At 55.1% G+C, this 21,208-nt stretch overlaps 2 protein-coding genes across 2 annotated transcripts in view; both read left to right on the top strand.

Annotated features, from left to right (window-relative positions):
• The first annotated feature begins 765 nt into the window (after nucleotides 1-765).
• Nucleotides 766-3,477, top strand: MRPL18 (mitochondrial ribosomal protein L18). The gene is made up of 4 exons (XM_079781429.1): nucleotides 766-913; nucleotides 1,178-1,364; nucleotides 2,350-2,581; nucleotides 3,113-3,477. Exons 1-4 carry the CDS (start codon nucleotides 862-864, stop codon nucleotides 3,182-3,184), a joined length of 543 nt encoding a protein of 180 aa, XP_079637555.1. The 5' UTR covers nucleotides 766-861; the 3' UTR covers nucleotides 3,185-3,477.
• Nucleotides 3,478-4,385: 908 nt separating this feature from the next.
• PNLDC1 (PARN like ribonuclease domain containing exonuclease 1) overlaps nucleotides 4,386-21,208 on the top strand; it is a gene marked incomplete at its 5' end in the record, with an annotated part of 19,687 nt that continues 2,864 nt past the window's right edge. Inside the window, 18 exons of the mRNA XM_079781370.1 lie at nucleotides 4,386-4,461; nucleotides 4,880-4,937; nucleotides 5,199-5,272; nucleotides 7,073-7,112; nucleotides 7,683-7,806; nucleotides 7,983-8,113; nucleotides 9,501-9,601; nucleotides 13,332-13,408; nucleotides 13,568-13,711; nucleotides 14,132-14,201; nucleotides 15,105-15,190; nucleotides 16,793-16,848; nucleotides 17,641-17,705; nucleotides 18,180-18,233; nucleotides 18,872-18,914; nucleotides 20,225-20,324; nucleotides 20,615-20,790; nucleotides 20,919-21,017. Coding sequence (XP_079637496.1) covers nucleotides 4,386-4,461; nucleotides 4,880-4,937; nucleotides 5,199-5,272; nucleotides 7,073-7,112; nucleotides 7,683-7,806; nucleotides 7,983-8,113; nucleotides 9,501-9,601; nucleotides 13,332-13,408; nucleotides 13,568-13,711; nucleotides 14,132-14,201; nucleotides 15,105-15,190; nucleotides 16,793-16,848; nucleotides 17,641-17,705; nucleotides 18,180-18,233; nucleotides 18,872-18,914; nucleotides 20,225-20,324; nucleotides 20,615-20,790; nucleotides 20,919-21,017 — 1,574 coding nt within the window. The remainder of the gene's footprint in view (nucleotides 4,462-4,879; nucleotides 4,938-5,198; nucleotides 5,273-7,072; nucleotides 7,113-7,682; nucleotides 7,807-7,982; nucleotides 8,114-9,500; nucleotides 9,602-13,331; nucleotides 13,409-13,567; nucleotides 13,712-14,131; nucleotides 14,202-15,104; nucleotides 15,191-16,792; nucleotides 16,849-17,640; nucleotides 17,706-18,179; nucleotides 18,234-18,871; nucleotides 18,915-20,224; nucleotides 20,325-20,614; nucleotides 20,791-20,918; nucleotides 21,018-21,208) is intronic.

The following is a 21,208-nucleotide window of genomic DNA, read 5'->3' as shown; positions in this document are numbered from 1 at the left end:
TGTGACGGGAGGAGGAGGGTGGGCCCTTCTTAAGGGCAGAGCGGGGCCGCTGGGTACTCCGGCGTGTTGACGCCAGCGGTTGTTTTCCATCGCACAAACTGGTACAACTGCAGCACACCCAGAACTATGTTTTTGCTTATTTTGACTCACATTGCACAGCTATTGTTGTAGTGGCTACTTTTTTGACTTCGGAAAAGAGGTCAGGGCTCCTGACTAAAGAGTCAGCTATGGCATGTTTTAAAAATCACTGGTTTACACAGTAAATGTTTTCCTAGTTCTCCTTACATGGAGGAAGTTGTTTGGAGGGCACCCGGCAAGTCGCAGGCTTTGTTTTTGGGCTCCGAGTACAAGCTGGGCCACGGTGGGACGGGCCAGGCTTTCCACGGTAAAATGACAGCCATCGTTTCTGGAGAGAAAGCTGTGCATCTCGCTCTGCCCCGTCTCCTCCCAGGGCCCAGCCGGTGTGTGGGGCGTCAGGGTCGGTAAGGTCTCCGACCGGAGGGCCCAAATAAGGAGCGTCAAGTCACGGCTTCCTCCCGGGCTCCAGCAAAAACCTGCCAACCGCGTCGCTCACACCAAGGGGTCGCGCCCACCCACGAGTGCTTTACTGTGAGGTGGTTGGTCGGCTCCGCGGCTGCGTGCACCCCGGCGTAAGCGATGATTGGAGGAGCGGGGATAACGGGTTGCCCTCTTGGCCAATCAGCGGCCAGGACATTGTTAGTTCCGGGTGGAGGGTCGTTGACCTACGCGGTCCTGAGGCTTTTCCCTGAGTTAATATGGCCGCGCCCGGCACTTCGTGGGGTCGTGGGTGAGGGAAGGTGGCCAAGTGTCCCCTAGGCTTTGCCCACGGTCCCCTCGGCGATGGCGCTTCGGTCAAGGTGCTGGGAGTTGTTGTCGGTTCGCAGGAGCCCCGGTAATCTCCCCGCTTCTCCGTGATTGCTCCCTGGGGCCTGCAGGGCGACGTGCCTGTGCAAGTCGTGTTTTATAGTCAGCGCGCCCAGCGAAGGGGAACTGAGGCGTAGGAAGTGAGGGAGCGGGTCTGAGGTCACTGCTCCCTGTGACCACGCACACCCTTTGTCCCCCTTCCAGGGCCAGGACTTGGGGGGATGGATGGGAAAGTTCTGGTCTCGTCTGCTGGCGTCGCTTTTAAACATGCGTGTGGTTTCTCTGTTCTCAGGGCGTGGGGTCGCGGCGCTCTCCACCCGTTCCGAGCCGGAGGTGCAGCCGGAGGCGGACCCTCTGGGAAATGAAGCTGTTGCCCCAGAGTTCACCAACCGGAACCCCCGGAACCTGGAACTCTTAGCCGTGGCCCGGAAAGAGCGGGGTTGGGGCACAGTGTGGCCCTCCCGTGAGTTCTGGCACAGGTAATTAGGTCGGTAGTTACTGACCGACCGAGCTGCGCACCGGGGCCTACAAATCGCCTTCATCCGTTCATTCACACGTGCCAGACGCTGCTGGGGCCTCTTCTCAGGGAGCCCGGGTGGGTGGGTAAGAGGAGGGCTCAGCGGACGTGAGGGGACGGAAACAAACTAAGAGGTGTCACGGAGGACATTTAAAAAGGATGGGGGTTGAATGGGGGTGGGGGACCACTGCCCCGCTATCTGCCAAGGAGACCATTGCCAGCAGAGGAAACAGCGGGGTGGGGGTGAGCCCCGTGTGTTGGAGGGTCTCAGTGGAGTGGACACAGGGGTGAAGGGTGTGAGATGAAGACGGAGAAGCAGGTAGGATACAGATGGTTAATTTTGTAAATCGAAGTAAGCACTTTAGACTTCATTTTCACTGCAGTGAGGAACTATGAGAGGATTTAAAGTTTGAGTCTGAATTAAAGGTCATTCTGGTTACCTTAGGCCGGGAGAAGACATTTTTAAGGGGCAAGGGTAGAAGTGAGAAGACGGGTTAGGAGTCTTGTTATAAAGAGGGTTATTTACTGAACACTTTCTATTTGCCAGGAACTATGCTAGTTGCTTTATGCATCAAGTCTTTGGTCCATCTTACACTTACTTTGGTGTGAGCTGGGAAAATGAAAGCATAGAATAAGTTTATCTTTACCCAGAGTAGGGTCAGCAACTTAGCTCTATCTACTCAAACCCTTTTTTGAAATAGATGCTGTGTAAATATATCTCCACTTTCAGAAATATCAAGTTTCTCTGTGATATTAGGGGTTAGGCGGACGTGTTTGGTTTATTATTGAGGATATCCTCATAAAGGGAAAGGGAAAATACCTTTCCCAAGTAAAATCGAGGTGAAGTACGTTGAAGTAAATGAACACAATATTTAAGCATGTATTCGCCTGAAGTCATTTATCTTTAGGAATCTTTTATTATTTTATTCTGTCCTCTCCTCATTTAGGTTGCGAGTTATAAGGACTCAGCATCATGTAGAAGCACTTGTTGAGCATCGCAATGGCCAGGTTGTGGTTTCTGCATCCACACGTGAGTGGGCTATTAAAAAGCACCTTTACAGCACCAGAAACGTGGCGGCTTGTGAGAACATAGGACGGGTGCTGGCAGAACGATGCTTAGAGGCAGGAATCAACTTCATGGTCTACCAGCCAACTCCGTGGGAGGCAGCCTCCGAATCGGTACTTTGGTTTCCATGTACTTATTTTAAAAGAATTGTGTTAATTCTTGAAATTGGATACTTACATCATAATAATAGTTCCATATTTCAGATTCTTTTCATGTGTCAGACTCTGAGGTGGGTATCCTGATGTGCATTACCTAGTTTCGTCCTCAGCAGCCCAAGGGTCAGGACTAGTGTTCCCAGTTCTGTAAATAAGTAACCTGAGACTGGCAAGTCCAGTCCTTGTGGGGGGCGTTTTCAAACCCATGGTGACACATTCTACAGCCATGATGTCGACCACTCTACTTCTTGTTCATATATTAACACCCTGTCTGTATAATATTTAAAACACTGTTCGATATCCTTGAGGTTTCTACACTCTCAATTTTCTTACCTGTGTCGTTATAAAGGTCACTTTCTGAAAAACCAGTGTAGGTGGGAAGTTAGCAAAGAGCAAATCAGTTGTTCTCTTTCTATTAGGAAGTGGACTGTTTATTGTCAGCTTACTTGTGCTGATTTAATTCTTTCCTTTTTCGGTCCTTAAAACCAGATGCAACGACTACAGAGGGCTGTGACAGAAGGTGGTGTGGTGCTTCAGGAGCCTCGGAGAATTTATGAGTGAAATCAATGAAATAGAATCATTGTTTGGAACTTGTAAATGTCAAGCTGTCAGCCATTACATCCATCAGAAGGGAGCACCTGGAAGAACAGCCGACTTGGAAGTTTTACGCGATAATGTAACTGCAGAATGTTGTTAGCAGTTACAAACAGCCCTTCTCCCCTTGTGTGGGGGAGGCTCAAGCCTTCTCTCTCTTGGACGTATCTGAGAAAAGCTGTCACCAGTTATAATTAACCTTTGAAGGACAAATTAAATGTTTATAAGAAAGAATAAAGGCATAGTGTGAACTTTAAATTTCTAATTATATTAAATTTCTTCACGTTTTCAGCTCACTCTGGCAAGAGTACATATAAGAGGCTTATGCAAAGCACTTGTTACCAGGTCTGGCTCAGAGGGGGTGATCTACATGATAGCTGTTGCTGCTCAGGATGTGGAGGTGGTTTTTTAAATAAGAAACATCAATGTCAGTGTGTTAGAAGCAGTCTTAGTAACGTGAGGTTAAAGGGACAAATTCTAACCCCAGTTGGGCTTCTGGACCCTAACAGGCAGAGCCAGACTTGGAAGGAGGAACTGGAAATGTGGGTGGAAATGGACAGGGACAGGGATTCTCAGTTTGCCGTGAAGTGAACATTGTTAGATGGGAGACGAAGCTTGGAGTGCATCCAAGTTCACCTGAAGTTGAACCTGGGCTCGATGGGGTCATGGCAGCTCCAAAGGAGTTGATGAGATCAAGGTGTGAAGAGGAAGAACCTGCCAACAGTTAAGGTGGCTTCAGCGTTTCCCCCTCGATGCTTAAATGTGTGGCCACTTTTATTCTTATATAGAAGTGGAAACATCACTGCTGTCAGTCTGGGTAATCACTATGTTTTTTAAAGATAAAAAGTGTAATTGAGTCTGAGAGGCCTTCAGAATGCAGTGCCTTAGTCCCCTTTTGTGATCAATAAATAACCCAGTGGAGACATTTATTTATTATATAAATAAACTGATTTTAGGAACAGAAACATCGACCTGCACCTGCACACTCGCTGGTTGCTAAAACCAAACTCCTTGGAGCGAGCAGAAGGTGCGGGGTCTTCAGCCCAATCGGGAGGCGCCTGGGGCGCGGGGGCGGCCCGTTTTCCTGCGCGAGCCCTTTAAGGGCAGCGCACGGTGGCGGCGGCGCGTGGCCGCGTGGGTGCCCGCGGAGCTACGTGGCAGCGTGGCCATGGACGTGGGCGCCGACGAGTTCGAGCAGAGCCTCCCTCTGCTGCAGGAGCTGGTCCAGGGCGCGGACTTCGTGGGTAAGGCCCGGGGGCTCCCGGCCTGGTCGCAGGGCCCTCGGCGCTGGGGGAGCCTGCGGAGGGGGGTGGGGGCAGGGCGGGGAGGTGAGGCCCGGCAGGGGCAGCCGCTAGGCCAGGCCCTGGAGGCTCGAGGAGGGCCCCTTCCAAGCACAGGTTCCTCCCGGGCCTGGGGGTTCAGCAGCAGTCACCCCGTGGCCCACAGTGGTCCGGGTGGAGCCACGCGGCCGGACCTGGGTGGCCTGGCCTGGCCTTGCTTCGGCTCCCTTGTTTGCCCTTTGAGCCCTCCTGGCCTCCTGAGCACCAGGAAGGTGAGCCAAGGGCTCTCCCGCCTGCAGCGCTGACTGTCTGTCACTTTCCAGCATGAACGGCGGGGGCCGGGGTCTGCCTGGGACACTTGTCGTTTTTCCCTTCCCGGCAGGTCTGGACATAGAGTTCACGGGCCTTCGCACTAACCTGTCCCGGTGCCAGCAGATCAGGTAAAGCTACAGCTGCTTAGCGCCGAGCTGGGGCGGCGCTCCCCGGGGCCCCTCGGGTGGCATCCTGGCCCGACCAGCCTGGTTTCTCAGCAGGCACCCATGGGCCCTGGGCGGGCAGGATAACATGTGGTGTGGGGCCCTGGGGACCTGGCCTCCGTCCACGGAGTGCTGGTCGTGTTCCCGTAAGTGGGTGAGCGGCGCTGACCCGGCCCCTTGATGCCCTCTCTCGGCCTAAGGAACGCGATGCCCGTTCTTTCACAGTCTTTTTGACTTGCCATCGGAGTGGTACCTCAAGACCCGCCCGAGTGTTCAGCAGTTCACCATCTGTCAGATTGGTGAGTGTGATCCTCAGCTGTTTGTCATGAGTCGCTAGGGGAGCTGCTTGTATTGTCTCCGTGTTCTTACTGATCTGACCGCTTGGGCATCTGTCAAAGAACCTGGCGATCACTTCTGAGCTTGTTTGGTTTTTGGTGGCGTTATGCCTGTCGGACCTTACGCTCTGGAGCAAGCAGAAGTTAATTTAGCAGCACTATTTCGTGCCTAACTGAATCAGCATTAAGGAACCTGAACCTTCTTTCAGGGAAAAATGTGTATGATTTTTCTTTAGAGAAAACTTACATAAACAAGGTCAGGCTGCACACGTTGTGTTCTGCATCTTTTTGCTTTCCCCGAGCGGTGGAGAGCGCGGTCTACACCAGCACACGCAGACCTCGCGTTCATTTTTAACAGCTGTACTGCAAACTGGGCATGTATCCCCCGCCTCAGTGTCCTACCGATGCATACTTTGGTTACCATTTGTGTCTGATAAGCAAGGTTGCTGACTAGCTGAGTATTTATACGTCCCTCTTGTGAGTATATGTTATCGAAGTGTGCGGGGTACTCCCAGCAGTGGAATTGCAGACTGAAACAGGATGTGTTCAAGTTTTGTCTGTGGTGCTGACCTGTTCCTCCTCCTCCCCCCAACCATCCGCAGCGATGGCAGAGACTCCACTGACAAGGGTGAATGTGCTGCTGCCTCCCTCACACTGGCTGTTCTCACTCCTGAATTGATGTTGCTCATCAATTTTTTATGTAGAGGAAAAACAATGTGCTCGTTGTTCTTATTGACATTTTTAATACAGGGTCAACCCAACTTTTCTGTGAAGGCTGTACAGTAAATCTGTTAGGTTTTGCAGGCCATGTGGTCTGTTACACTACTCAGTTTTGCCATTGTTGCTGGAAATCAGCCACAGACAGTATATAAACGAATGAGCATGGCTGTGTTCCAATAAAACTTTATTTATAAAAACAGGCCTGGACAGATTTTGCTGACCCTTGCTTGTCCGGTGAAGGATGGTGAACATCTTTGTGTGTGTGTTGCTGTCTCCTGTCCTTTGCTAATTCTATTGTGGTTCTTTAACTAGAGGGTAAGGCCTCTTTGGAAAGTGTGGGAAATAGGTCTGTTTATATTGCTCTCCCCCTACTCGGCAGTCTTTTTCACTTTGTGAACGGTCTTTTTAACAATGCAGGCGTTTGAGGGCAATTAAATATATACATCTTCATGGTTTGGGAGGTTCCCTCTGGTTAGTTTTAAAACTATAGAAATGTCGCTTTAGCCCTGGCTGGTTTGGCTCAGTGGATAAAGCATCAGCCTGCGGACTGAGGGGTCCTGGGTTCAATTCTGGTCACGGGCAGGCACATGCCTGGGTTGTGGGCTTGATCCCCATTAGGTAATGTGCAGGAGGCAGCCAATCAATGATTCTCACTCATTGATGTTTCTATCTCTCTTTCCCTCGCCCTTCCTCTCTGAAATCAATAAAGATATATTTAAAAAAATAAAATAGAAATAAAAATGTCGCTTTAACTTTACTTCTGTGTTTGAAGAACCATTCACAATTATGTTTGAGTAATTTGAGTGTGAATTACAATTTGACCTAGCTCCTGTTTTGGATCTGTCTTTTCTTCCTCTCCTCCTCCTCCTCCTCCTCCTCCTCCTCCTCCTTTTTTTAAAAATTTTTTATTTTTTTATGAGCTTTTCCTCTCCTAAAGCCCACACAGTGTTTCTGGATTCAAAGCTCCGTTCAGATGTTTTGTTCTGGTAGCTAACTTCTGGTAGCTCTTCTTTGGTACTCATCCCCCTGCCCTTCTTCTTCTAGGACTGTCTGTGTTTTCCAGTGTCGAAGGAGAGGCAAACAAGTATGTATAAACCCTTTGCAAAACACCTGGCTCTTGCCCATTGACCGTCTCCACCTCCTCTCCCCAAATTCTGCTTCAGGCTCTCAGCCACGTTGGCCCCGGACGCTCCATACTCTCCCCTGCTTCTGTCCCCGGCACCTGCTCTCTCCCCTGCAGACTCGGCTCGCCTTCGTCTCTGGAAGCAGCACCTTTCCTGGGGGCCTTTCCTGACCCCCTGCCCTGCACCTTAATCGCCCCTTTCCCTGTTGCCATGGTGTCCCGCGTGGGCCTCCAGGGTGGCAGAACGCCGTGTTACCGCGAGGGGAGGGCGAGGTAGCTCAGGCAGCAATGCTCAGAAGCGATGGGATGGCGGTGCCGCGGGCTCAGGGTGGGGGCAGATCCTGCTCTTCGAGGGCAGGGCCTCTGCCTTTTTTCATGGACGCCCCCCCCCCCCCCCGGGGCCAGTCACAGGACTGGGAACAGCCCACAGTGAGATGCTTCTCAAGGGAAGGCGCCCACTCGGAAGCCCGCTCTGCGCCAGTTTTAACAACGGTTTTGGCTTCTTCTCCTTACGCTCGCGTTCTCTCGTAGGTACGTGGCCCATTCATGTAACTTCTTTCTCTTCCCGACGACCTTTGGGATTCTGGACTCGGAATTCTCTTTCCAGGCCTCCAGCGTACAGTTTCTGAACCAGTATGGCTTCGACTATAACAAGGTGCGCCCTGGGGTGGGGGGCGCCCCGGGGGAGGGAGACGGGGCTCGGAGGGTCTCTGGTCTCGGCTCCTTCCCGTTCACGTCCACGTGAAACCGGACCAGGGAGGTTTCTTTCCGCTCAGCTCCCCGCACAGGGGGGCTCCTCCAGCCAGCCCCCCGTTCTCTTCCTGTCTTCAGTTTCTCAAACACGGAATCCCATACATGAACGAGGAGCAGGAGAAGCAAGTCAAGCACAGCATCCTGACCGGGAACTGGCGCGTTCGCAGGTACAGCCAGGCTCGGGCGGGTGCGGGTGCCCGGCGCTGGGCGTGTGCGCTGCCTGCGGGCAGGCCTGCTGCCTCCGCAGCGTGGTGACCTCGCGGGACGTCCCCTAAGCTGTGGTGGCATCTGGCCTGCGCTCAGTCCCACCCAACTGCTCCAGGGCTGGCGAGTCCACCCCACGCCCGGGGGGAGCCTCTCTGCCCGAGTGGGAGTTCAGGGCTCAGATGAAGGAAGAAGGCAAAGCCCCTTCCCTCGGTGCTCAGCAGCAGGGCCCGCCCCGGGCTGTGGGCACCGGCCCTGTGGGACTCACTGCGCATGGTGTGTGGGCCTCCAGTGTGACCGTGGGGAGTTATTTTATTTTATTTTTTAAATATATTTTATTGCTTTTTTACAGAGAGGAAGGGAGAGGGATAGAGAGCTAGAAACATCGATGAGAGAGAAACATCAGTCAGCTGCCTCCTGCACACCCCCCACCGGGGATGTGCCCGCAACCGAGGTACATGCCCTTGACCGGAATCGAACCTGGGACCTTTCAGTCCACAGGCCGACGCTCTATCCACTGAACCAAACCGGTTTCGGCTGACCTTGGGGAGTTTTTATGGGGACCCTGACCGTGCCGGTCACATGCCTCCATTGGATGGACATGTCTCCTTCTGCGCTTGACCCAGCTGTGTCCCCTGAGGGCAGGCCTTCTGCCCTTCCCCTCGGCCCCCAGTGCCAGATGTCACCCTTGAGGCCCTGCCCTCCCTCGTGCAGAGCGGGGCTGAGGGGGGCGTGGTGGGCGAGTGGCAGCGTGTATGGCCGGAGGGGCAGCCCCCCGGGCCGGGCAGCCCCCCGGGCACTTCCCTGGTTTTGAACAAACGGTTTAAGCTCAGGTTCATGCCTTGGACAGCTGTTAGCTCTGCGGAATGAGGAGGCCTCACTGGGTCCAGGTCATTGTCTTAGGCGATGTTGGAGTTTCTTGCTTCTAAAAAAACGTTATCCTTTTTGTGGTTTTCACATAAAAATGTAGCTTTTTGTGGGGAAAAGCCATTTGAAATTTGAGCCTTCTGTTATTTTCACGGAAAGGCTTTCTGTACCTCAAATAACATGATGTTCTTCCCTAAGACAGGAGGAGATGCGCTCACAGCGTTCTGTCTCCTTCCTCCACCAGATGGTGCTTTCTCACCTCTGCGCGCGGCCGGAAGCCAGGCCTCCTCCCAGGCCCGCAGCCGGGGTGGCGCAGTCCCCTGTGCACGCGTGGGAGGGGCCTGCCCAGCGCCGGGCTCCTGCCGCAGAGCCGGGCTTGGAAAACAAATGGGCTTTTCTGGGTGCCTTTTCTTGCCAGGATCACAGTGTTAACCCTGGAGGCCCAGGAGCCGCTCCCAGGTTCACATCATCGCTCGGTTCTGGAAGGTTCCTCTAACGCTCCCCCCCTCCTGTGCTCATTCTCAGTTCCCTGGATAAAGACCACATGAAGGCGGTCATCGATGAGGTGACCCGGTGGCTGCACCTGGCGGAGGAAGGCGACTGGATGGCGCTCCCGGGTATCGCTGGTAGGCAGGGCCGTCGGTCCGGTCACTCACGCACCCTCTTCTCCGCGGGCCAGGCATTCGCTCGGGGTCCTGGTGGAGAGAGAGAGCTCTGCCCTCCGGCCACGCTGAAGGCGGCTTGACTTTCTGAAAGTTAAGGTGGAGGAAGGAAGCTGCGCCTTGGAGCCCGGTCCTGAGTGTCCCGTGTCCTCTTGTTTTCTTTGACCCTGGATTTGTCCCCACGGTGCAAAAGCAATCACAACGAACAGGCCCTGGTCCGTGGACCCCCGGGGTCTCTGAGGCCCTTCCCAAGGGGTCCGTGAGGTCAAAAGTATTGTCAGAATACCACTCGGCTATCGCTTGCCGCTGACATGGTGCCGTCCGCACTGATGGCATCGAAGCACAGGCGGGCGAACCTGTCAGCACCCGGCGAGGGGGAGGCATAGCGTCATCATGCTGGTCCTCAGTGGGTTCTGTCAGTGACGCTCAGTTTGAAAAAATCCAACTTTGCCCTGGCCAGTGTGGCTCGGATGGTTGGAGCGTTGCCCTGCACATTGAAAGGTCGCGGGTTAGAGTCCTGGTCGGGGAACATACCTAGGTGGCGGGTTCAGTCTCCAGTTCGACACGTAGGAGAGGCAGCCAATTGATGTCTCTCTATCTCTCTGTCTCTCTCTCTTTCCCTTTCTGTAAAATCAATGACTCTATCCTCAAGTGAGGATTTAAAAAAATCCAATTTTACTTACTCTCCTTGGCAAAGAAGTAATATTCTTTTTAAAAAAATCTTTATTCAGATTATTACAGTTGTTCCTCTTCCCCCCCCCCCAATAGCTCCCCTCCACCTGGTTCCCACCCCACCCCATGCCCTTAACCCCCCGCCCCGCCCCATCCTCATCCATAGGTGTATGATTTTTGTCCAGGCTCTTCCTGCACCCCCACACCCCTTTCCCCCTGAGGATTGTCAGTCCACTCCCTTTCTATGCCCCTGATTCTATTATATTCACCAGTTTATTCTGTTCATCGTATTTTTTATTCACTTGATTTTTAGATTCACTTGTTGATAATGTATTTGTTGTTCATAATTTTTATCTTTACCTTTTTCTTTTTCTTCCTCTTCTTAAAGAATACCTTTCAGCATTTCATATAATACTGGTTTGGTGGTGATGAACTCCTTTAGCTTTTTCTTATCTGTGAAGCTCTTTATCTGACCTTCAATTCTGAATGATAGCTTTGTTGGGTAGAGTAATCTTGGTTGTAGGTTCTTGCTATTCATCACTTTGAATATTTCTTGCCACTCCCGTCTGGCCTGCATAGTTTCTGTTGAGAAATCAGCTGACAATCGTATGGGTACTCCCTTGTAGGTAACTAACTGTTTTTCTCTTGCTGCTTTTAATATTCTCTTTGTCTTTTGCTCTTGGCATTTTAATTATGATGTGTCTTGGTGTGGTCCTCTTTGGATTCCTTTTGTTTGGGGTTCTGTGTGCTTCCTGGACTTGTAAGTCTATTTCTTTCACCAGGTGGGGGAAAGTTTTCTGTCATTATTTCTTCAAATAGATTTTCAATATCTTGCTCTCTCTCTACTTCTGGCACCCCCATAATTCTGATGTCGGTATGCTTGAAGTTGTCCCAGAGGCTTCTTACACTATCTTCAAATTTTTGGATTTTTTTTTTCTTTTTTCTTTTCTGGTTGGGTGTTTTTTGCTTCTTTGTATTTCAAATCTTTGACTTGATTCTTGCGATCCTCTAGTCTGCTGTTGGATCTCTGTATATTATTCTTTATTTCAGTCAGTGTATGCTTAATTTCTAGTTGGTCCTTTTTCATATCCTCGAGGGTTTCACTAAATTTATCAGTGGTTTCTAGAAACTTCTTGAAAAACCTTATAACCATGGTTTTGAACTCTATATCCTCCATTTCTTTCGTTTGTGACCTGTTTCTTTGTCTCCGCATTTTCACTGCTTCCCTGAGTTGGTAGGGTAGCTTTGTGTGCTAGGTGTCCTATAGGGCCCAGTGGCTCAGCCTCCCCAGTTACCTGAGGTGGACACTCTTGGTGCACCCCTTTGTGGGCTGTGTGCACAGTACTGTTGTAGTTAAGCCTTGATGGTTGTTGGTATCACTGGGAGGAATTGACCTCCAGGCCAATTGGCTGTGAGGATCAGCTGTGTCTACGATGGGAGAACTTCTGTGCTGGAGACACCCTTATGGGGCAAGACTTGCTTCAGTGGGGCTTTGGTGCTCACTGAGTCTGCCCCTTGAGTGTGTCCCTTATGGGTCTGAGGAGTTGTAATCTGGATGGTCCCACTCTGATCACTGGGTACACTGCCTCTTGGATCTCCAAGGAGGTGCTAATTTAGCCTCTGCCTGAGGCCACCCAGCAGGAGCTACGGAGAGATCTGCAGATTCCTCTTCTTTGTTTGGGTTTTGGAGGTGCCTAGATGAGGCCCAGCTGTGAAGCAATGCAAGCTGCTGTGGGGCCTTGGGCCTTCTTTTGGATGTTCTGGGTCTCACTGACTCAGCTGCAGTTTGTTAGGTAAGTTTAGAATTCAAGGGACCAGGCCATTCACATGCAAAAGCCTCTGTGCACACTTGGGTGGGGCGGAATCTCAGGGCAGAGCAAACAGCAATGGCTTCCGTCAGCCCTGCCCTAAGAGGCCCCAGGTCTCAGTGTCCCTTGGTAATCGCTGCAAGCACCTCTGAGAGAAAGCCGCCCTCGAGTTCCGGCCCGCCTCCAGACAGTCCAGTTTCTCCCCGAATGAGTCTGGGTCCCCAGATTCTCGCCCGGAACTGGAGTTAGAGCAGTTGGGAGCTTGTGTCTCCCTCACAATTGAGAGAGACAACCGCTTACTTGGTTGCCAAGTAAGGCCCTACTGGCAGGCCCTACTCTCCGTGCGCGCCTCCATACCTCTGCACTTTACTTCCGCAGCTCCTCTGAGTCTCAGTGTGCTTTTCTCTTTCCTTCTAGTTATAGAATTTCCACTCAGCCAGCCTTCCTGTGGTTCTGGATGATGTCCGTCTTGTCTTTTAGTTGTAGTTTTGAAGTGGTTGTGTGAGGCAGCAAGTTCAGGTGTTTACCTATGCTGCCATCTTGGTTTCTCCAGAAGGAATAGTCTTAGTTTTATTAAACCTCAGCCTCTGCTCATCTTTTTAAACATTCTGTGTCCAGATGCGTACGTAGAGAAGTCAGTACGCAGTGGACGTTGCTGCCTCCTATGAAACTGTAGGGGTTGTCGTGGGGAAAAGAACTTGTGCACATTTGGAGTTGAGAGCTGAATTAGCTGCTTTTTTATTTTCTTTCATGGAATATTATTTTTACTTAAAGGAACTGACTGTAGTTATTTTGATGAGGGTATTTTCAATCATATTGTCAACTGAAAAAAAGTGAGCCTGTCCCTTCACGGAGAATAACGGACAGTCTTTGCTAGTGCTAAAGCTGGAGTTTCAGTCAAACGCTGGAGTTTTGGAAAACTTGCGTCTGCGCCGCACGCTCGCCAGCGTCCCAGTCCTGAGGCCTTTCCGCGGGGCTGCGGCCCGTACACAGGCCTCTCCCAGGCCTCTCCGCTGCGCGGCAGGGAAGCGTGTGAGCCTTGAAGAAGGGCGCAACTCGCGGTCCCTGCGCGTGGGCCGTGGGCTTGGGCGCCCTGAGGGCCGCTTTCCCATCCCACGGGGCGCTCAGCTCCTGTTCTCTCGGCCCCACTGGCGGGAAGGCGGGGAGCTGGTCAGGCTGCGGGGTCCCGTGTGAGCGGTGTCTCCCTGCTGCAGGCTTCCAGGCCTTCGAGGTGCAGCTGGTGCTGAGGCAGGCCCTCCCGGACGTCTGGACGGCGCTGAGAGACCAGGCGGTGAGTCCCCCCGCGCGGGCACCGGAGCCACCCCATCGTCTCTCCTCGGCCAAAGCTGGCCTCTGTGAGCTGTGTCTGTCTGTCTCCTTTTGTCCCCCTCCCCTCCTCCCCTCTTTGGCAGCTTTCCCAGGATCGGGGCACTGTCTCCTTTCCCCCCAGGTGATAGTGAAGAAGGTGAGCAAGCAGCATCGCTGGTACCTCCAGCACACCTCCTGCGACCGGGAGAGCTGCTGGAGGGAGAAGATCCTGCTCTCCGCCAGGGGCTTCTCGGTGTTTTTCCAGATGCTGGTGAAGGCCCAGAAGGTAGGAGCGTAGCTCTCCTCTGGGCCGGCAGCGGTCTCTGTCTCTGGCCGTGGCACTGCCGGGCTCCCACAGGGAGGTCTTGTTGATAACTGGCTGTGCGGGTCTGACGGGCACCAAAGCGTGGTGGGTGGACTGGAGGGAAGACTGTCCCTGGCGTGTCAGCACGAACTGACCTAAAACTCCCGGGAGGGAGTGCTTCTGGCTTCCCCGTTTGAGTCCCCGTGTGGCCGCCTCCAGCCCCTCCTCCTCACTGCTGTTCTCCCTCTCTGGGGGGCGGGAGGAGGTGGCGAAGGGGTGGCCACGTGGCAGGGTGCTGTGGGTTCTGAAGCCGCACCCTTTGCAAGAGGCCGTTCCCCTGCAGCGCCCGTTTCTATCCTTTTTAAAGCTTCCTTTTCCTCCCTGTCGCTTTCCTCCAAGTAGCCCTTGGTGGGACATAACATGATGATGGACCTGCTGCATCTGCATGAGAAGTTCTTCAGGCCCCTCCCAGGTAGGCACGCCTGGCCCCTCCTTCCCCTGACCCTAGTTCGCCACCCGGAGGGGCCTTGGCCCAGAATCCTGCTCCCGCAGGAGCACCCACATGCGCACCTCTCCAGGGCCCACGCTCCCTCCCCAGGGCCCACGCACCCCCTTCCCCAGAGCCGGTGCACCCCCCTCCCCAGGGCCCGCGCACCCCCCTCCCCAGGGCCCGCATACCCCTCCCCAGGGCCTGCGCACCCCCCTCCCCAGGGCCCGTGCACCCCCCTCCCCAGGGCCCGCGCACCCCCCAGGTGCTGTGAGGAGGTGCTGCCGTGGTGAGAGGTAGCGCTGGTTTCTCAGAGGGAGGTCATTGTGAAGGGCCCGACACGGGGAAAGCCACAGTCGGGCAGATGGGATGTTAGAGAGAGGGGCAGAGCCCCCACGGGAAAGAAGGGGCGCAGCTGCCTTGGGTGCAGCAATGGGAGGGCGTGGGGAGAGCATGGGGGGGTGTTTTTGTGGTAAACCTGTTTACATGCAGGAGTGATGTTGCTAAGCATAGCGATTGGTAGTTAGACATGGTTACCATGATTTTCAGTGGATTTTCCCCGGACAGTCGTTCACAAATGCTGATTTCCCATCTGGTTCCCAGCAGCACCTCTCCCTCCTTTTCCCAGTGGCTAGAACTTGGCCAGCTCCACGGCGCAGTGTTGGCAATGGCAGCGTCCTGACCTTCCTGGGAAGCCGTTGGGCTTTTGCCGTTACAAACGGTGGTGGCGGCTTGGCTGAGATTGGGAAACCCTTACTGAGCAGGAATTCGGGTCTCCTCTGTCTCTGTTCCTTTTCCTTCTTAACCAGTGGTGACACCTGAGGCTGAAGAACTCTCCTTCCCGTTTTGCCAGCAAACTCACCCCTGCCTGTCTGGTCTCTCCTTCAGAAAGCTACCAGCAGTTCAAGCGGAACATCCACAGCCTCTTTCCCATCCTCGTGGACACGAAGAACGTGACCAAGGACATATGGAAGGTAAAGCAGGACCCTGCCTCCGGGGAAGGGATGCTTTCTCCCACAGCACCGCTCGCTCCCTCCCTGCAGAAATGGTTCCTTGAACCCTCTTCTCATAGTTGACAGCCAGTTTGATTTCCTCCTGGGCGCGAGCCCCTCTGGGTCGTAGTGGCTTCCATGTCACCCTTGCCTCCTCCCTCAGCTCCCATGTTTTGACTTGTGTCCAGTTGCTGTGCTTATTCAGGTCCAACAACAGAAGCTGACACATGCCTAGTATTTGCACCATGCTTAAAGGCATGGTGGCGGGGGGGGGGTTCCCTCTTGAAAAATCTTGAGGAAATCATCTCTGTTGAGCCTTAGCCTTAAGGTCCTGGGTTTTCAACCCCACAGCCCATTAGAACCACCTGGAGCTAAGTCCTGACACCTGGGCCTACCGTCAGCTCCTCTGGTTGCGGGGAGGGGGGTGGATTTCTGAGGTGGATTTCTCAGGTGACTTCTGTTGTGCATTTGGAGGGAAGCACCCATTTGGTTTCAATACAGTTAAGAAGGTAAACTTAGGCCCAGGGGGCATGGCTCTGTGGTTCAGTGTTGACCTGTGAATGACCTGTTCCTGGTCAGGGCACGTGCCTGGGCTGTGGGCTCAATTCCCAGTGTGGGACATGCAGGAGGCAGCCGCTCAATGATTCTCTCTCATCATTGATGTTCCTCTCTCTCTCTGCCTCTCCCTTCCTCTCTGAAATCAATAAAAAAAAATATATATTTTTAAAGTTAAACTGAGTAGCAGAGAAAGAGGAATTGGATCCGTGTTGTTGAGCCTTAAGCTGATCACTTAAAGTTAACGATTCAGTAAGGGACCACAGAGAGAGGCTGGGCTGCGGGTACATCTTTGCCCGGAGACGCGCTCTTTTTGTAGCTCACCTGCCTCAGCCCTAACGGCGTCTGTGCTGCTGCTGGTCTCCGTGTCACTGCGTCGTCCTAGGGGTGAGAGGGTGGGGCTCATCTCAGGGACCAGCGGTGCTTCTTTCCACGGGACGTGGTGACCGGCACTGCCCAGGCCCACCGGTCTTGCCATGCCTGGTGCCTACATGTGTGCCCGTGGCCTGGGGCTGATGCCTTGGAGTCTGTGTTTCTAGAACCCTTAGCACTTGTCTTTGAAGGAAGGTGGGATGAGCTGTGTCTGTGGCAGCTTTTGCTCGCTTAGGTCCGTGGTCGGCAAACTGCGGTTCGCGAGCCACATGCGGCTCTTTGGCCCCTTGAGTGTGGCTCTTCCACAAAATACCACGGCCTGGGCGAGTCTATTTTGAAGAAGTGGCGTTAGAAGAAGTTTAAGTTTAAAAAATTTGGCTCTCAAAAGAAATTTCAATCGTTGTACTGTTGATATTTGGCTCTGTTGACTAATGAGTTTGCCGACCACTGGCTTAGGTGATTGGGGCCCAGAGGGACCCAGGCCCAGGCCATAGGAACCCTGGCGTCCGAAATAAGGAGGGGTGCCTGCAGAGGAAGCAGAGGTGGTGGGAACTGACATTGTTTTCCGGGTCATCTCAGTGACCATTAGACAACGGAAGCAGATAATAAACCAAAGCACAAACCTTTCTCCCCCTCGTTTGTTTTCCGTGGCGGCAGGAGCTGAACTTCCCGAGGGTGTCCAACCTCTCCGAGGTGTACGACGTCCTGAGCAGGTGCGTGGCATCGTCTGGAGCTGCTGCTGGGCGGTGTGGCTCCCAGGACCCCGTGGCGATGCCGAGACACTTAGCACGGGGGTGCCACGGATGCCTGGGAGCGAGGCCAGGACGCACCGGAGGCCAGCCCAGCGCCTCCCGCCCGATGTCCCGGTGCTGAGGTTGAGGGACTCTGTTCCAGAGGGAGGGGCCCGGGGCCATCGTCAGTACAGCTGTTGGGCGATGTGGCACTTCCTGTGGGCCGGGCTTGATGTCTCCTTGGATCTGTTTCCGGTTGCCGGGGTGATGAGCCGTGTGAGGACAGGGTGGTTTGGTTTTTCTCGGGAACCCTGACGTTTCTCTCGGGCCTAAAGCTGTGCCAGGCGTAGTAGGCGCACATTCAACATTGCATGAGTGGGCGACGCCAGCGCCTCCCTGTGGAGCGCGTGGTCGGGCCCCAGCTGCTGCCCGTGTGGGGGGCAGTGTGATCCCCTCTGTTTGTCCTGAAGGCCCCTGGACAGGCAGCCCCCGGGCAGGGCCGGTGTCGAGTTCCCGTGGGCGCCCGGGCTCAGGTGCAGGGTCCGATAGATGCTCAGAACCACCGGGGCAGCTGTGCCCGCTGCTCTCTCTCACCCGCCCCGTGGCCGAGTTCCCAAGGCCTTCTTTGCCCGGGCCTAGGTCCGTGCCTTCTTTTTGTTCCCTTTAAAGGTGTCTCGGTGCTGAGGACAGTTTTTTATATGAACTGGAGATGGCACAAGGAGACCCCGAGGGACTGTTTCAGTGAATGGTCTTCATCCTTTTCTCTCCTCACAGTGACTTGAATCCCACCAAGAATTCTGGGCCAGTGATTATTCACGCCAGCAAGTGTGAGAAATACGGTATGTGCCGCGGGGCGGGCTCCTCTCAGCTGGCACAGCACCGAGGGGCTAGAGCTGAGGCGGGGCCCCGGGCGGCAGGGTGTCCTGGGCTGTGCCCCGTTACCCCTCGCTCGAAAGGAGCCATCCTGGAGGCTCCCGAGGCCCTGGGTGGGGGCGTCGGCTCCCTGTGCCATGGTGAGCCGCCTGTAGGGGAGCTCTCGGCTCTCTGCTCCCTCCTCCTGTGGGTGCTCCTGGGCCGTGGGGAGGGCCGCCGTGAGGACGAGGTGAGTGTGGGGGGGAGGTGGGGGGAAGCGTGCACAGGTCTCGGGAGGAAGGAGTTGGAGGCTGTGTGTGCTCGGCCAATGCCAGTGTGGGGTTGGGGCGGGGACGGGGGTGGTTCACAGCCCACGCGTGTGATGCTGGGCGGGGGAGCCTCCTTTTCCAGGTGGTTCTAATCGCTGCTTGACTCTCTCCCGCTTCCGGAACACGCCTCAGCTGAGACAAAGTGCCCCCACGAAGCAGCGTACGACGCCTTCCTCTGCGGATCAGGTGGGCCGCTGTCCGTTTAAAGGGAGATGGGCCTGACGGGTGGGGCTCATCGGCCTATGAACCAGGAGGTCACGGTTCAGTTCCGGTCAGGGCACATGCTCGGGTTGCGGGCTCGATCCCCAGTAGGGGGCGTGTAGGAGGGGGCAGATCAGTGATTCTCTCTCACTGTTGATGTTTCCGTCTCTCTCCCTCTCCCTTCCTCTCTGAAAGCAATACAAATATTAAAAAAAAAAATGACTAGTCGCTGGTTGCTCAGTGGTTAGATCCTCGGCCTGTGCACGCAGTCTCGGGTTCGATTCCCAGTCCAGGGCACGTACTCGGGTTTTAGGTTTAATCCCTGGCCCTGGTCAGGTGTATGTGGGAGGCAACTAACCTCTGTGTCTCTCACATGAATGTTTCTCTCTCTTGCCTCCTCCCTCCCTTCCACTGTCTCTCAACAATCAGTGGAAAAAATACCCTCTGGTGAGGATTAACAAAAAGTAAATAAGTAAAGGAGACTCATGCCTTATTCCTGCGAATCCCTGCCATCCCATGCATTCCCAGTGGGTTGCACATATGGGGAAACGCATGCGCCTGCATGTTAGACCAGGTGTTGGGGCGGAGCCTTGACGTCTGGTCCATTTCTGGCTTTCCCCCAGTTCTCCTGAAAGTGGCGCACCTGCTCCTGTGGAGGGTGCACGGGTGAGTGTCCCTGCCTTGCCGCCTGCCTTCGCCCCACTGTGGGCCCAGACCTCCCAAAGAAGGGAGGGCGCATGCGGGGTGTCGCTGTGTGAATGCAGTCCCCCCGGGTAGCAGTCCCTTGCCCACCGCCCCGCCCCTGTGCCGGTCGCGGCCCTCCGGCCTCCTGCCGGGCGCTGGGAAGACCCGTGTGTCAGGGGCCACGGCTGTGGGGTCAGGCTTAGGTTCTCATCCTGCCCCAGTGCTTCCCATGCGCTGGGCTGGTGTGTCTGTCACCAGGTTTCTGTAACCATGGAGATGACAGCCAGGTAGGAGGCGGATGTTCAGGTCAGTGAGGGCACGTCTTTGGGGTCCACACAGTCAGGCCGCGGACGGGCACAGGGGGAGATGCCTAACCCCCAGGCTGGAGGCCTGCACTTCCTGGGGCAGCACCGGCCCTGAGGTCTGCGGTGCCGGCTCGCGGGCACCGGCCCACACCCGAAACTCGCCTCCGTAGCCCCGTCCGTGGTGATACCTTTGCTCAGGGGACTCAGCAGCCACTGAAGAGCCGATCACGTCGTCACGTGTGCTTTGTGGCTGACTTGGAAATGATTTTGGAGTTGTCTGTTCAGTTGGGTTTGGCCTCTGTCTGTCCATCTGAGTAACAGATTGTGCACAGAAACCGTCTACAGCACGTAGGCGTGAGGTTCATAACTTAAACGGGAAACCTGCCCCCCCCCCCCTTTCCTGTGTGTGGATGGCGCCCGAGTGCCCACGGGACGTGCGTGTGCCAGCGGTGCAGGCAGCCCCTGCAGGGGCGTCCCTAGTGCCTGGCGCTGGGCCTCACAGCCTTATTCCCATTAATCCTCAAGCCCTGAAGCCCCCCAGGCTCAGAAGTTCCTGCCTCTGGGACCTAGGCTTGGGGGCGCGGCCAGGCCTGGAGGGAGGCGGGGCTGGGGCGGAGCCAGGTGGTGGGAAGAGGGAGGCCAGGCGGAGTGGAGGGTGATGTCCGTCCAGGGATGATAAAGTGGACCGTCTGACCAGTGCCCTCTCTCTCATTCTCCAAGCCCTTTTGCTAATGTTGGTCCGCGGAGGGATCGTCACCAAACGGTCACCAGCAGATGGTGACGCCTGGAAGCTCTGCTCTGGCGTGGGCCCGGAGGCACCTTTCTGGGATTGGTGGGGGGCCCTGTGTGTGTGTGGTGGGGGTGGAGAGCACGGACCTGAGCCCAGGGATTGTGGGGTGGAGAGAGGGGTTGTCCCTGAGCTGCAGCCTCGGCCGAGGCGTGTGCATGGCGCCAGGTGCTGAGTGCCCGGGCGCTCTGTCCATGCAGGGCCGGCTCCGCCCTGGAGCCCTCCTTCCCCCTGTACCTGGACGTGCTGGCCCCCTACGTGAACCAGGTGAACCTGATCCGTGCCGGGGTCCCCAAGATCGTGAGTACCGTCACCTCACTGCTCCCTGGTCAGAGGCGGCCTGGTCCTGGGTGTCTGAGGGGGGCTCTGATAACAACCAGAATCAGAGCTGAGGAGGGTGTCACGCTCCGCTAAGCTGGTTCTTGTTCTCGTCTTTCTGCCAAAACCAACGTGGACCCGCTCTGTCCTCCCTCGCCCCTCCCTCTCCACCCCAGAAGGAGCCCTCCCCAGTTTCTCTCAGGGTTTTCAGACTGGGTGGGTTGTCAGGGGGAATGGTGGGAATTTCCGTCTGTCCTTCTCCTGTCTTCTAGAACTTTTCTGGCCCAGATTATCCCAGTATCCGGCCCCCCATCCTCGTCCTCAGCGTCCGGAGGTGGCCGGGGCTCACCGAGCAGCAGGTCTACCGCGAGTTCCAGAGTCTCTGCAAATTCGACGTCCGCCGACTCACGCGGAACCAGTTCCTGCTCTTGACCAACAAGTTCAAGGAGTAGGTGCCCTGGGTCTCAGCCGCCCTGGTCCCGTCTCCTCCGGCCACCCCTCTCCTCCCCCGCAGCCCCGGCACCTGCTCGGAGCCGCAGGCGTGCAGCCTACCTGACCAAGCGCCTCCTCTCGCAGCGCCCGGAGCGTCCTGAAGGAATACCGGGGCCACCCCGCGCTGCCGGTGTCCCTCTACCGGTACTGGAGGCACTCCCCGGACGTGCGCTGCCTGCTGCGGTGAGTGCCGCCGGCTGCTCCCTGCCCGTGCGCCCCCGCGGTCTGGTCGGCCCCGCTCCGTAGCTGGTGTGTGTCCCGAGGAGTGGTTGGTGACTGTGGTGAACTGAACGGCATTCTGTAACATTGTTTTGCTTGTTTGTTTTTTGTTAATCCTCGCCCGAGGATATTTTACATTGATTTTTAGCGAGAGT

Source organism: Cnephaeus nilssonii, assembly GCF_951640355.1.
Source record: "Cnephaeus nilssonii genome assembly, chromosome: 9".
Taxonomy (NCBI): domain Eukaryota; kingdom Metazoa; phylum Chordata; class Mammalia; order Chiroptera; family Vespertilionidae; genus Cnephaeus; species Cnephaeus nilssonii.
The sequence above is the reverse complement of the archived record's forward strand: the minus strand, read 5'-3'. Positions and strand labels throughout refer to the sequence as shown.